This window comes from Babylonia areolata, chromosome 11 (assembly GCF_041734735.1).
Source record: "Babylonia areolata isolate BAREFJ2019XMU chromosome 11, ASM4173473v1, whole genome shotgun sequence".
Taxonomy (NCBI): Eukaryota; Metazoa; Mollusca; class Gastropoda; order Neogastropoda; family Buccinidae; genus Babylonia; species Babylonia areolata.
In genome coordinates this window covers 2,384,176-2,399,190 of record NC_134886.1, presented here as the reverse complement: position 1 = coordinate 2,399,190, position 15,015 = coordinate 2,384,176, and the positions used below count along the sequence as shown (strand labels likewise).

The following is a 15,015-nucleotide window of genomic DNA, read 5'->3' as shown; positions in this document are numbered from 1 at the left end:
TTGCAAATTTGTTGTTTTTTTTCTGCAAAGTTTTGCCGTGAACAACCTATTTGGTGTCATATACTGTACCATGTCAAACTGATGCAAACTAGGCCTATCAGTTTACTCCACTTAGCCAAATTTTGCGTGGCAAACAGTGAAAAGATGACCCATCTTGCCCGGTCCGCTCTTAGCCAATCAAAACGCCTCTAAAAGCTACAAGCGCTGAATTTCGTTAACATGCCTTGGTAAGTACATGCTATACACGGGACCTCAGTTTATCATCTCATCCAAATGACCAGTGCCCAGACCACCATTCAAGGTTTCTGTGGAGGAGGAGAATGTTCTGGTGGGTGTGGGATTCAAGCACGTAGCCTCAGATTCTCTCGCTCTCCAGGCAGATGTGCTACCACTTGGCCACCACTCCACTGGCCTTGTTGTGCACTGGGTGACTGATGTCTGTTACAGCAATCAGGACAGGTGAACAGAATCAGGGATCGACAGGTGAACAGGATCACAGGTGATCAGAATCAGGGATCAACAGGTGAACAGAATCAGGAATCAACAGGTGAACAGAATCAGTGATCAACAGGTGAACAGAATCAGGAATCAACAGGTGAACAGAATCAGTGATCAACAGGTGAGCAGAATCAGGAATCAACAGGTGAACAGAATCAGTGATCAACAGGTGAGCAGAATCAGGAATCAACAGGTGAACAGAATCAGTGATCAACAGAGGAACAGTTCAACAGAATCAAGCATCAATAGAGGAACAGGATCACAGAGGAACAGGATCAGGGATCAGCAACAGAGGAAAACAAGGATCACAGGACCATGTATGGAAGGGAGCAGAAGAGGAGCTGGGTAGACGAGCAGGGCAGGGACAGGGACCAGAGGGACGGTCAGAGAAGGCAGCTGTACCACGAGGCCCTGATCTCCCTGCTGGCCCAGCAGAAACATTGCGGGGTCTGTCAGCTGGATGTCCCCAGCCTCTTCCAGCGACTGGGCGCCAGGAAGTGCCGCAAGTTTGGCGTCCATCACCCTGACGAGTTGGAGCAATGCCTGAAACTCTGCACGCTTGTGAGAGCTCATTCTCTCTGTCTGTCTTTGGCTTTCCCTCGGGTGACAGTTTGCTCTTGCTTTGCACTCTTTGTGAGAATTAATTCTGTGATATCTATCTATCTATCTATCTAATATATATAATAGATAGATAGATAAACTCTAGACTGAAGACTTAAGTCTCTTTATCAGCTTCAAATAGAAGAAATTGGCAATGCTAAGAGTACAGGATAAAAAAATGATATCTAGAAAAGATGTGTGTGTGTGTGTGTATTATGTGTGTGTGTGTGTGAATATCCATATCTATCTATCTATTCATATGTAATATATACATATATGTATCTGTACGTTGGTAGATAGTTGGATAAGATAAATGTAATTATCATGATTTTAAAGTTTAGAATTAGTCTGAACATTCAACAGCTGTTTGTGGTGGAAACCACCGGCCGACCGATCTCGATATCGACAGTCTCCCCCAGGACGTCCCTGGCGGTCTGCCCTGCACACAGCAATAAGAGCGGGTCATGCCCTGACGGTTCATGCCCCGACCTCCACGTCTGTCGCTTTTTTCTGCTGTCCGGGCAGTGCAGCTTCGAGAATCGCTGTCTCTTCGGCCACGACCTTCGCACGCCGCACAACCAGCGGCTGTTGCAGCGCCACCTCCTGGACGGGATAGACATCACCCGTCTGCGCTCCCTCTTCTGTCTGCCGACCATCCGTCAGGGCGTCACGCTGCCGCAGGTGTGCAGGTCAGTTGCTCTTCTTGGCGTTGGCCGCCGTTCTTTCTCTGTCTCTGGACCTTGCAATTGGAATGAACTTCCTCTTTCGCTTCGTCAACCTCTTCCCAAAATAGCCTCCCTTGCCTGCCTCTTCCTTGTCTTTAGTTTCTACAGTTTTAGAGTTATGCATGCATGTGAATGACTGGTGCGAAAGCGCTTTGATTTGTCTCTGCACAAGATTCAGCGCTATATAAATACCATTATTATTATTATTATTATTCTTGTCTGGTGTAGGGGGTTTGGGGAGTGTGTTTGGGATGTGGGGTGTGGTGCTGGGGGTGTGGGCTTTTCGTTGTGGTGTGCTATGGTGTTATTGGTGTGGTGTTTGTGGTGTGGTGTTTCACTGTTTGTGCTGTGCTGTGGTGTTTGTGGTGTGGTGTTTGTGGTGTGCTATATGTTTGTGGTGTGGTGTGCGATGGTGTTGGTGTTGGTGGTGTGGTGTGATTGATTGTTTGTGGTGTGGTGTTTTGTGGTGTGGTGTGCTATGGTGTTGGTGGTGTGGTGTGGTGTGGTGTTTGTGGTGTGGTGTTTCTGGTGTGGTGTGGTGTTTGTGGCATGGTGTGGTGTTTGTGGTGTGGTGTTTCTGGTGTGGTGTGGTGTTTGTGGTTTGGTGTGGTGTTTGTGGTGTGATGTTTGTGGTGTGATGTGGTGTTTGTAGTGTGGTGTGGTGTTTGTGGTGTGGTGTTTGTGGCATGGTGTGGTGTTTCTGGTGTGATGTTTATGGTGTGGTGTGGTGTGATGTTTGTGGTGTGATGTTTGTGGTGTGGTATTTGTGGTGTGGTGTGGCGTTTGTGGTGTGGTGTGATGTTTGTGGTGTGGTGTTTGGTGTGGCGTTTGTGGTGTGGTGTGATGTTTGTGGTGTGATGTTTGTGGTGTGGTATTTGTGGTGTGGTGTGGCGTTTGTGGTGTGGTGTGGTGTTTGTGGTGTGGTGTTTGGTGTGGTGTTTGTGGTGTGGTGTGGTGTGGTGTGATGTTTGTGATGTAGTGTTTGTGGTGTGGTGTGGTGTTTGTGGTGTGGTGTGGTGTGGTGTTTGTAGTGTGGTGTGGTGTGGTGTTTGTAATGAGCTATGGTGTTTGTGGTGTGGTGTTTGTGGAGTGGTGTTTGTGGTGTGCTATGGTGTTTGTGGTGTGGTGTTTGTGGTGTGCAATGGTGTTTGTGGTGTGCTATGGTGTTTGTGGTGTGATGTTTGTGGTGTGCTATGGTGTTTGTGGTGTGCTATGGTGTTTGTGGTGTGGTGTTTGTGGAGTGCTATGGTGTTTGTGGTGTGGTGTTTGTGGTGTGCTATGGTGTTTGTGGTGTGGTGTTTGTGGTGTGCTATGGTGTTTGTGGTGTGCTATGGTGTTTGTGGTGTGGTGTGGTGTTTGTGGAGTTGTGTGGTGTGGTGTACTGTGGTGTTTGTGGTGTGCTGTGCTGTGGTGTTTGTGGTGTGGTGTTTGTGGAGTGGTGTGGTGTGGTGTGCTGTGCTGTGGTGTTTGTGGTGTGGTGTTTGTGGTGTGGTGTTTGTGGAGTTGTGTGGTGTGGTGTGCTGTGATGTTTGTGGTGTGGCGTGGTGTTTGTGGAATTGTGTGGTGTAGAGTGGTGCTGTGTGGTTTGGTATGATGTTGTGTGGTATGGTGTGTGTGTATTTGTGTGTGTGTGTGTGTGCGTGTCTGTATATTTATTTACATTTATTTGTTTATTTATTTCTTATCATTATTGTCTGCTTAATGCAGGTACTACACTGACTGTGTGTGTTGAGCGCAGGTACTACACTGACTGTGTGTTGAATGCAGGTACCACACTGACTGTGTGTTGAATGCAGGTACCACACTGACTGTGTGTTGAATGCAGGTACCACACTGACTGTGTGTGTTGAATGCAGGTACTACACTGACTGTGTGTTGAATTCAGGTACCACACTGACTGTGTGTGTTGAATGCAGGTACTACACTGACTGTGTGTTGAATTCAGGTACTACACTGACTGTGTGTTGAATGCAGGTACCACACTGACTGTGTGTGCTGAATGCAGGTACCACACTGACTGTGTGTTGAATTCAGGTACTACACTGACTGTGTGTTGAATGCAGGTACTACACTGACTGTGTGTGTGAATTCAGGTACTACACTGACTGTGTGTTGAATGCAGGTACTACACTGACTGTGTGTTGAATGCAGGTACTACACTGACTGTGTGTGTTGAATTCAGGTACTACACTGACTGTGTGTTGAATGCAGGTACTACACTGACTGTGTGTGTTGAATGCAGGTACTACACTGACTGTGTGTGTTCAATGCAGGTACTACACTAACTGTGTGTTGAATGCAGGTACTACACTGACTGTGTGTGTTGAATTCAGGTACCACACTGACTGTGTGTTGAATGCAGGTACCACACTGACTGTGTGTGTTGAATGCAGGTACTACACTGACTGTGTGTTGAATGCAGGTACTACACTGACTGTGTGTGTTGAATGCAGGTACCACACTGACTGTGTGTGTTGAATTCAGGTACTACACTGACTGTGTGTTGAATTCAGGTACCACACTGACTGTGTGTGTTGAATCCAGGTACCACACTGACTGTGTGTGTTGAATGCAGGTACCACACTGACTGTGTGTGTTGAATCCAGGTACCACACTGACTGTGTGTTGAATGCAGGTACCACACTGACTGTGTGTGTTGAATGCAGGTACCACACTGACTGTGTGTTGAATGCAGGTACTACACTGACTGTGTGTGTTGAATGCAGGTACCACACTGACTGTGTGTTGAATGCAGGTACCACACTGACTGTGTGTTGAATGCAGGTACCACACTGACTGTGTGTGCTGAATGCAGGTACCACACTGACTGTGTGTTGAATTCAGGTACTACACTGACTGTGTGTTGAATGCAGGTACTACACTGACTGTGTGTGCTGAATGCAGGTACCACACTGACTGTGTGTTGAATTCAGGTACTACACTGACTGTGTGTTGAATTCAGGTACTACACTGACTGTGTGTTGAATGCAGGTACCACACTGACTGTGTGTGTTGAATGCAGGTACTACACTGACTGTGTGTTGAATGCAGGTACTACACTGACTGTGTGTGTTGAATGCAGGTACTACACTGACTGTGTGTTGAATGCAGGTACTACACTGACTGTGTGTGTTGAATGCAGGTACCACACTGACTGTGTGTTGAATGCAGGTACTACACTGACTGTGTGTGTTGAATGCAGGTACCACACTGACTGTGTGTGTTGAATCCAGGTACTATACTGACTCTGTTGAATGCAGGTACCACACTGACTGTGTGTGTTGAATGCAGGTACTACACTGACTGTGTGTTGAATGCAGGTACCACACTGACTGCGTGTGTTGAATGCAGGTACTACACTGACTGTGTGTTGAATTCAGGTACTACACTGACTGTGTGTGTTGAATCCAGGTACTATACTGACTCTGTTGAATGCAGGTACCACACTGACTGTGTGTGTTGAATGCAGGTACTACACTGACTGTGTGTTGAATGCAGGTACTACACTGACTGTGTGTGTTGAATGCAGGTACCACACTGACTGTGTGTGTTGAATGCAGGTACTACACTAACTGTGTGTTGAATTCAGGTACTACACTGACTGCGTGTGTTGAATGCAGGTACCACACTGACTGTGTGTTGAATTCAGGTACTACACTGACTGTGTTGAATCCAGGTACTACACTGACTGTGTGTGTTGAATGCAGGTACCACACTGACTGCGTGTGTTGAATGCAGGTACTACACTGACTGTGTGTTGAATCCAGGTACCACACTGACTGTGTGTGTTGAATGCAGGTACCACACTGACTGTGTGTGCTGAATGCAGGTACCACACTGACTGTGTGTTGAATGCAGGTACCACACTGACTGTGTGTTGAATGCAGGTACCACACTGACTGTGTGTTGAATGCAGGTACTACACTGACTGTGTGTTGAATCCAGGTACCACACTGACTGTGTGTTGAATGCAGGTACCACACTGACTGTGTGTTGAATGCAGGTACTACACTGACTGTGTGTGTTGAATGCAGGTACTACACTGACTGTGTGTTGAATGCAGGTACTACACTGACTGTGTGTGTTGAATGCAGGTACCACACTGACTGTGTGTGTTGAATGCAGGTACCACACTGACTGTGTGTGCTGAATGCAGGTACCACACTGACTGTGTGTGCTGAATGCAGGTACCACACTGACTGTGTGTGCTGAATGCAGGTACCACACTGACTGCGTGTGTTGAATGCAGGTACCACACTGACTGTGTGTTGAATGCAGGTACCACACTGACTGTGTGTGTTGAATGCAGGTACTACACTGACTGTGTGTGTTGAATGCAGGTACTGCACTGACTGTGTGTGTTGAATGCAGGTACTACACTGACTGTGTGTGTTGAATGCAGGTACCACACTGACTGCGTGTGTTGAATCCAGGTACCACACTGACTGTGTGTTGAATGCAGGTACTACACTGACTGTGTGTGTTGAATGCAGGTACTACACTGACTGTGTGTGTTGAATGCAGGTACCACACTGACTGTGTGTTGAATGCAGGTACCACACTGACTGTGTGTTGAATGCAGGTACTACACTGACTGTGTGTGTTGAATGCAGGTACCACACTGACTGTGTGTTGAATCCAGGTACCACACTGACTGTGTGTGCTGAATGCAGGTACCACACTGACTGTGTGTTGAATGCAGGTACCACACTGACTGTGTGTTGAATGCAGGTACTACACTGACTGTGTGTTGAATTCAGGTACTACACTGACTGTGTGTTGAATGCAGGTACCACACTGACTGTGTGTGTTCAATGCAGGTACTACACTAACTGTGTGTTGAATGCAGGTACTACACTGACTGTGTGTGTTGAATTCAGGTACTACACTGACTGTGTGTTGAATGCAGGTACCACACTGACTGTGTGTGTTGAATGCAGGTACCACACTGACTGTGTGTTGAATGCAGGTACTACACTGACTGTGTGTGTTGAATGCAGGTACCACACTGACTGTGTGTGTTGAATCCAGGTACTATACTGACTCTGTTGAATGCAGGTACCACACTGACTGTGTGTGTTGAATGCAGGTACTACACTGACTGTGTGTTGAATGCAGGTACCACACTGACTGCGTGTGCTGAATGCAGGTACCACACTGACTGTGTGTTGAATTCAGGTACTACACTGACTGTGTGTGTTGAATCCAGGTACTATACTGACTCTGTTGAATGCAGGTACCACACTGACTGTGTGTGTTGAATGCAGGTACTACACTGACTGTGTGTTGAATGCAGGTACTACACTGACTGTGTGTTGAATGCAGGTACTACACTGACTGTGTGTGTTGAATGCAGGTACCACACTGACTGTGTGTTGAATCCAGGTACCACACTGACTGTGTGTGCTGAATGCAGGTACCACACTGACTGTGTGTGCTGAATGCAGGTACCACACTGACTGCGTGTGTTGAATGCAGGTACTACACTGACTGTGTGTTGAATGCAGGTACCACACTGACTGTGTGTTGAATGCAGGTACCACACTGACTGTGTGTGTTGAATGCAGGTACCACACTGACTGCGTGTGTTGAATGCAGGTACCACACTGACTGCGTGTGTTGAATGCAGGTACCACACTGACTGCGTGTGTTGAATGCAGGTACTACACTGACTGTGTGTTGAATGCAGGTACCACACTGACTGTGTGTTGAATGCAGGTACTACAATGTACACAGAGGGTGCAGCAAGGGAAATGATTGCCGTTTCCTGCACTTGTGTCGTCACTACATGCTGGAGCAGTGCCGGTTTGGCAAGAAATGTGAGAGGAACCATAACATCAACCATCCTCAGGTGACATCACAGCACCACCTCTGTCTCTCTCTCTCTGTCTCTGTCTCTCTCTCTCTCTCTCTCTCTCTCTCTCTCTGTCTCTCTCTCTCTCTCTGTGTCTCTCTGTCTGTCTGTCTCGCTCTCTCTGTCTCTCTGTCTCTATCTCTCCCTCTCTCTGTCTCTGTGTCTCTCTTTCTGTCTGTCTGTCTCGCTCTCTCTGTCGTTCTGTCTGTCTATCTCTCTCTGTCTTTCTCTCTCACTCAGTCTCTGTCTCTTCTGTCTGTCTGTCTGTCTCTTCTCTCTCTCTCTCTCTCTCTCTCTCTCTCTCTCCTCTCTCTCTCTTCTCTTCCCTCTCTCTCTCTTCTCTTCCCTCCCTCTCTCTCTCTCTCTTCTCTTCTCTTCCCTCTCTCTCTCTCTGTCTCCCTCTCTCTCTCTCTCTCTTTTCTCTTCCCTCCCTCTCTCTCTCTTCTCTTCCCTCCCTCTCTCTCTCTTCTCTTCCCTCCCTCTCTCTCTCTTCTCTTCTCTTCTCTTCCCCCTCTCTCTCTCTTCTCTTCCCTCTCTCTCTCTCTCTCTCTCTTACCTTCCCTCTCTCTCCCTCTCTCTCTCTTCTCTTCCCTCTCTCTCCTTTCTCTTCCCTCCCTCTCTCTCTCCCTCTCTCTCTCTTCTCTTCCCTCTCTCACTCTCTTCTCTTCCCTCTCTCTCTCTCCCTCTCTCTCTCTCTTTTCCCTCTCCCCCTGCAACCTCTCTCTCTCTCTTCTCTTCTCTTCCCTCTCTCTTTCTCTCCCTTCTCTCCCTCTCTCTCTCCATTCTCTTCCCTCTCCCCCCCCCCAACTCTCTCTCTCTCCCCAAATGTTACTTCAAGAGTGGTCATTGTATTTCAGAGACATGACCACAGTATTCTTTTTTTGATATTGCATTATTAACCATACTGACAGAACATAACAGATGTATACCAGCAGTGACTTGATAACAGTAATTATTTAATAATTATTATATTTATACAGCACTGAATCTTGTGCAGAGACAAATCAAAGCGCTTTTGTGCCAGTCATTCAAACACATGCACAACTCTAAAACTGGAGAAAGAAACACCAAACACTGAAGACAAGGAAGAGGCAGGGAAGGGAGGCTATTTTGGGAAGAGGTGGGGTTTAAGGCCAGACTTGAAAGAGCTGAGTGTGGAGACCTGACGAAGCGAAAGAGGAAGTTCATTCCAATTACAAGGTCCAGAGACAGAGAAAGACTGGCGTCCAACAGTCGAGTGTTTAAATCTGGGTCTGCGTAAACAGAGTGGATCCGAAGCCGATCGTAGTGAGCGAGATGGAGTGCAGAGGTGAAGGCAGCCACAGAGATAGGAAGGGGCAGAGTTGTGAATACATTTATAACATAGAGTGCTGATCTTGTACTTTATTCTGTGTGAGACAGAGAGCCAGTGGAGATGTTGCAAAAGAGGAGTGATGTGCTCAGATCTTTTCTTTATGAGGACGAGTCAGGCAGTATTGTAGTTTTGTATGCGCTGAAGGGACTGAATGGATGAAACAGGCAAACCAGACAATAGAGAGTTACAGTAGTCAAGGCGAGAGAGAATGAGAGAAACGACAAGTCCAGATGTTGCGTCAGTGGACAGATACTTCTGGATGGAACTGATGTGCCGCAGTTGACAGTAGCAGGATTGACATGTCTGACTGATGAATTTTTGCGTGGACAGTGTGTTGTCAAGGACAACACCAAGGTTCCTGACTGAACTGGAAAGAGGGATGGATATACTGCCAAGTTTGATTGTGTCAGTTGTGATGGAAGACAGTTTTTGTTTAGTTCCAACAATCATTGCTTCAGTTTTGTCCACGTTCAACTGTAACTTATTTAGAGTCATCCAGTTTTGTATGTCCAGGAAGCAGTTGGATGTTTCTTGCAAGAGCGACGACAGTTTTTCAGGGGTAGCACTCTTCTGGAGTTGAGTGTCATCAGCATAAGAATGATGACTGACATTATGGCGGTTGATAATTTTAGTGTGAGGAGCAGTGTACAGTGTGAAAAGCACTGGGCCTAAAACAGATCCCTAGCCCTGTGGGACTCGCATGTTCCATTTTAATGGGTTCAGAGTGGAAATGATCAACAATGACAGATTGAAATCGATCAATGAGATAAGATTTGAACCAGTTTAGAACAGTGCCGTTGATACCAAATGTAAAATGAAGACAGGAAAGAAGGATTGAATGGTCTACCATGTCAGAGGCAGCGGACTTCTCTAATACGGTAGCAGTGAAAAGTGGAGTTCCTCAAGGATCCGCTCCAGGACTGCTTCCATTCTGCATGTGTATCAGTGATCTTCCTTAGACCATGTAATACCCCAGAGGCTCATGTGATCAAAAAACAAAGAGTATGACTATCACATACAGCCAAAAGCATCAAAGAAATCCTACCTGATCATCATTCCCCTATCATCATTATCGTCATTGGAATATGGAAAACAAAATGTCTCAAATTCTGGGGCAGAAAACAAATTAACAAAAAGTTGTTACTTTCTCTCTCTCTCTTCTGCACCCTGCCTCCCTCCCCATTGTGCGCGTGCACACACACACACACACACACACACAGTATGAGAATGTTTGTATTCACACACACACACACACACACACACACACACACACACACACACACACGTGTGTGTGAACACAGATACTGCAACTCATTTACTCAAAGATGAAAACAAGAAAACTTTATCAGCTTGCAAAATAAAAAGTGAAGAAAAAACTATATTAAGACCTTGATTTGAGTCAAGGTCATGCTACAAGGGGCTGATGAAGCCATATCCTGTATGTCTCTGTTTTGGTTCTGTATTATATTGATTTACATTTTATGCATGTTGCTTTGCTTATTGCATGCGTGTGGCTGTGATTATTGTATGTGATGCGTACATTAACTTGCCAGTGAAGCATTTTATGTCTTTTATGCACGCATTTATGTTGATATTAACTGACTGTGATCAGTGGGTGTTTATGATTTTGAGGTTCCACATTACCTTGGCATTTGAGCATTTTTGCCTTTTGTGTGTTCATACCATGCATTGATTGTGTAGATTACACCATGAATGAATTTCTCTTGTTGAGATGATAAAGTATTCTGTACCTGTTGTTTGTGTAGCATACACCACGTGTGAATTTCTCTTGTTGAGATGATAAAGTATTCTGTACCTGTTGTTTGTGTAGCGTTCACCACATGTGAATTTCTCTTGTTGAGATGATAAAGTACTCTAAACCTGTTGTTTGTGTAGCATACACCACGTGTGAATTTCTATTGTTGAAATCATAAAGTATTCTGTACCTGTTGTTTGTGTAGCGTACACCACGTGTGAATTTCTCTTGTTGAGATGATAAAGTACTCTAAACCTGTTGTTTGTGTAGCGTACACCACGTGTGAATTTCTCTTGTTGAGATGATAAAGTCTCTGTACCTGTTGTTTGTGTAGCGTACACCATGTGTGAATTTCTCTTGTTGAGCTGATAAAGTACTCTGTTGTTTGTGTAGCGTACACCATGTGTGAATTTCTCTTGTTGAGATGATAAAGTACTCTAAACCTGTTGTTTGTGTAGCGTACACCACGTGTGAATTTCTCTTGTTGAGATGATAAAGTCTCTGTACCTGTTGTTTGTGTAGCGTACACCATGTGTGAATTTCTCTTGTTGAGCTGATAAAGTACTCTGTTGTTTGTGTAGCGTACACCATGTGTGAATTTCTCTTGTTGAGATGATAAAGTACTCTAAACCTGTTGTTTGTGTAGCGTACACCACGTGTGAATTTCTCTTGTTGAGATGATAAAGTATTCTGTACCTGTTGTTTGTGTAGCGTACACCACGTGTGAATTTCTCTTGTTGAGATGATAAAGTCTCTGTACCTGTTGTTTGTGTAGCATACACCACGTGTGAATTTCTCTTGTTGAGATGATAAAGTACTCTATACCTGTTGTTTGTGTAGCGTACACCACGTGTGAATTTCTCTTGTTGAGATGATAAAGTATTCTGTACCTGTTGTTTGTGTAGCGTACACCACGTGTGAATTTCTCTTGTTGAGATGATAAAGTCTCTGTACCTGTTGTTTGTGTAGCATACACCACGTGTGAATTTCTCTTGTTGAGATGATAAAGTACTCTATACCTGTTGTTTGTGTAGCGTACACCACGTGTGAATTTCTCTTGTTGAGATGATAAAGTATTCTGTACCTGTTGTTTGTGTAGCGTACACCACGTGTGAATTTCTCTTGTTGAGATGATAAAGTCTCTGTACCTGTTGTTTGTGTAGCGTACACCACGTGTGAATTTCTCTTGTTGAGATGATAAAGTACTCTGTACCTGTATCTGTGTTTTGCAGGTGAAAGATGTGCTGTGCCAGTTTGGGCTGGACGTGGCGCATCGCAGGCTGAGCGACATTGTGGAGGAGGTGAAGCTCTACGTCAAAAAGCTGGCCGACCAGGACTCTGATGAAGAACATTGCCCCCGTGGACATGCCTCAGGTGGTCTGTCTGTCTGTCCATCTGTCTGTCTGTCCTTCATTCTGTCCCTTGCCTTTCTCTTTCTCTCCATTCCTCTCTGCACTCTGTCTCCCTCTCTTTCTCTGTCTGTCTCTCTCTCATTATGCTGTCTTGTAAGCACATTCTGTCTTGTTAGCACATGCTGTCTTGTTTACACATGCTGTCTTGTTTACACATGCTGTCTTGAATTACACATGCTGTCTTGAATTACACATGCTGTCTTGTTTACACGCTGTCTTGTTTACACATGCTGTCTTGAATTACACATGCTGTCTTGTTTACACTCTGTCTTGTTTACACATGCTGTCTTGAATTACACACGCTGTCTTGTTTACACTCTGTCTTGTTTACACATGCTGTCTTGAATTACACATGCTGTCTTGTTTACACTCTGTCTTGTTTACACTCTGTCTTGTTTACACATGCTGTCTTGAATTACACATGCTGTCTTGTTTACACACGCTGTGTTGAATTACACATGCTGTCTTGTTTACACATGCTGTCTTGAATTACACATGCTGTCTTGTTTACACATGCTGTCTTGTTTACACACGCTGTCTTGTTTACACATGCTGTCTTGTTTACACACGCTGTCTTAAATTACACATGCTGTCTTGTTTACACATGCTGTCTTGTTTACACATGCTGTCTTAAATTACACATGCTGTCTTGTTTACACATGCTGTCTTGTTTACACATGCTGTCTTGAATTACACATGCTGTCTTGTTTACACGCTGTCTTGTTTACACATGCTGTCTTAAATTATATACTCTGTCTTGTTTACACATGCTGTCTTAAATTACACATGCAGGTCTTCTTTACACACTCTGTCTTAAATTACACATGCTGTCTTGTTTACACATGCTGTCTTGTTTACACATCTTATTTCATTTACACATGCTGTTTTGAATTACATGTGCTGTCTTAAATTACAGGTGCTGTCTTATTTACACATGCTGTCTTATTTACACATGCTGTCTTGTTTACACATGCTGTCTAGAATTCCACATGCTGTCTTAAATTACACATGCTGTCTTATTGACACATGCTGTCTTTAATTACACACCCTGTCTTGTTTACACATGCTGTTTTAAATTACACACTCTGTCTTGAATTACACATGCTGTCTTGTTTACACATACTGTCTTCTTTACACATGCTGTCTTAAATTACACACGCTGTCTTGTTTACACATGCCATCTTGTTTGAAATTTGTGTATCATATGTGTCTGTTCCTCCGTGTGTTTGCTGTTATCCTTTTTGACTCACTTGTGTAAACAAAGTGAGTCTATGTTTTAACCCGGTGTTCGGTTGTCTGTGTGTGTGTGTGTCTGTGTGTCCGTGGTAAACTTTAACATTGACATTTTCTCTGCAAATACTTTGTCAGTTGACACCAAATTAGGCATACCAATAGGAAAAATTCAGTTCTTTCCAGTCATCTTGTTTAAAACAATATTGCACCTCTGGGATGGGCACAAAAAAATAAAAAATGAAGCCTAATTATATGCAAACTGCATTTACTGTTATATTTATATTTTTTGTATTCTCTAAACATGGCACTTTGATCTGCTATTCTGACCCAACAACAAGATCAGTCATTATTATCATTTTTTGTTCAAACAGGAACTTCTTTTGCTAAGCATGGAAGTTTTATTTATTTTGCAAACGTTTTGGTGCAGGTAGTAAAAAAGGGAAATTACTCTGTAATTAATGCTAGGGGACGTAATTTGCTTTAAACTGATCTTTCTCATCTTAAACATTACATTTTGAAATTATACTCAATACATAAAAAGCTTGGATTTTTTTTTTTAAGTGTATCACAAGTGAGTCTTGAAGGCCTTGCGTCTCTTGTTACAAATTTTGGGGAGGGAGGTGGCAGAAGAAATGAAATGCAGTACTCAGTGGGGTTGGGGTTAGAATCCTGGACTCCCCTTCCTTCCTTCCCAGGTTTGACTGGAAGATCAGCCCTGAGGGTCCACTCATTCAGGTGAGGCGATAAACCGAGGTCACATATACAGCACACGCTTTGTGCACTGAGAAAGATCCCATGGCAACATACATGTTGACCTCTGGCAAAATTCTGAAGAAGACATCCACTCTGTGTGTGTGTTGTGTGTATGTGTGTGTATGTGTGCATGCATGGGTGTACGTGACACTGTGCTTACTGAAAGAAACTTTCAAAATGAATGATGCCTATGTGTGCCATGATTCAGCAGAAAACAAGTGAGTTGAAAACCAGACCCCACGGGACTTCACAACCTGTCATGCTATTTTTTTGTTTTGCAAACACAGAACTGAGACTTTGCCTTCTACATCCACTGGCCCAACACTCAGCTTATATCACAGATTGACATGAGTTTACATTTGGGCCAACAGAATGTGGTTTCTCCAGTCAATGGGAAATCATTTACAGCTTTGTCTTTTGTGAAGGACTATGACTCAAACTAGGAGGCAAAATTGCACTGGCTCTTGGTGCTGCAGCCTTTGGGGCTAACTAAGTTGGCCTTTGGGAACCATCCCAACACTGACTGTCCTGAAAGAGTGGGGATGAGAGAGTGGGGATGTAACTTGAGCAAGACACTCTCCACTATAATCACATTCTAGCCCAGATAGTTGGGACAGCTCTGCTGTCCTGATAGTCATTGTTGAACACAACTGACTATCATGCATCCATTGTCTCAAATTGAATGATGTGGGTTTCAAGTCATTGACTGTTGGTTGGTGTGTGTGTGTGCTGTGGCATTTCCACAGACGGAGGGGCCAGGCCCAAAAGGTGTAAGTCTGTTCCTAACCTCAGTCGTCAACAGAAGTTCACCTTTGCTGATGAATCACCAG

General features: G+C 44.5%; 1 protein-coding gene across 5 annotated transcripts in view; it reads left to right on the top strand.

Moving 5' to 3' along the window:
• LOC143287453 (protein mono-ADP-ribosyltransferase PARP12-like) overlaps positions 1-15,015 on the top strand; it is a 56,142-nt gene that overhangs the window by 2,968 nt on the left and 38,159 nt on the right. For 4 of the 5 annotated variants that reach the window (XM_076595452.1, XM_076595448.1, XM_076595449.1 and 1 more), the window contains exons 2-6: positions 448-1,059; positions 1,462-1,787; positions 7,542-7,674; positions 12,020-12,161; positions 14,932-15,015. In XM_076595452.1, coding sequence (XP_076451567.1) covers positions 814-1,059; positions 1,462-1,787; positions 7,542-7,674; positions 12,020-12,161; positions 14,932-15,015 — 931 coding nt within the window. In that variant the 5' untranslated portion in view covers positions 448-813. The remainder of the gene's footprint in view (positions 1-447; positions 1,060-1,461; positions 1,788-7,541; positions 7,675-12,019; positions 12,162-14,931) is intronic. The other variant, XM_076595453.1, reaches the window with a different exon arrangement.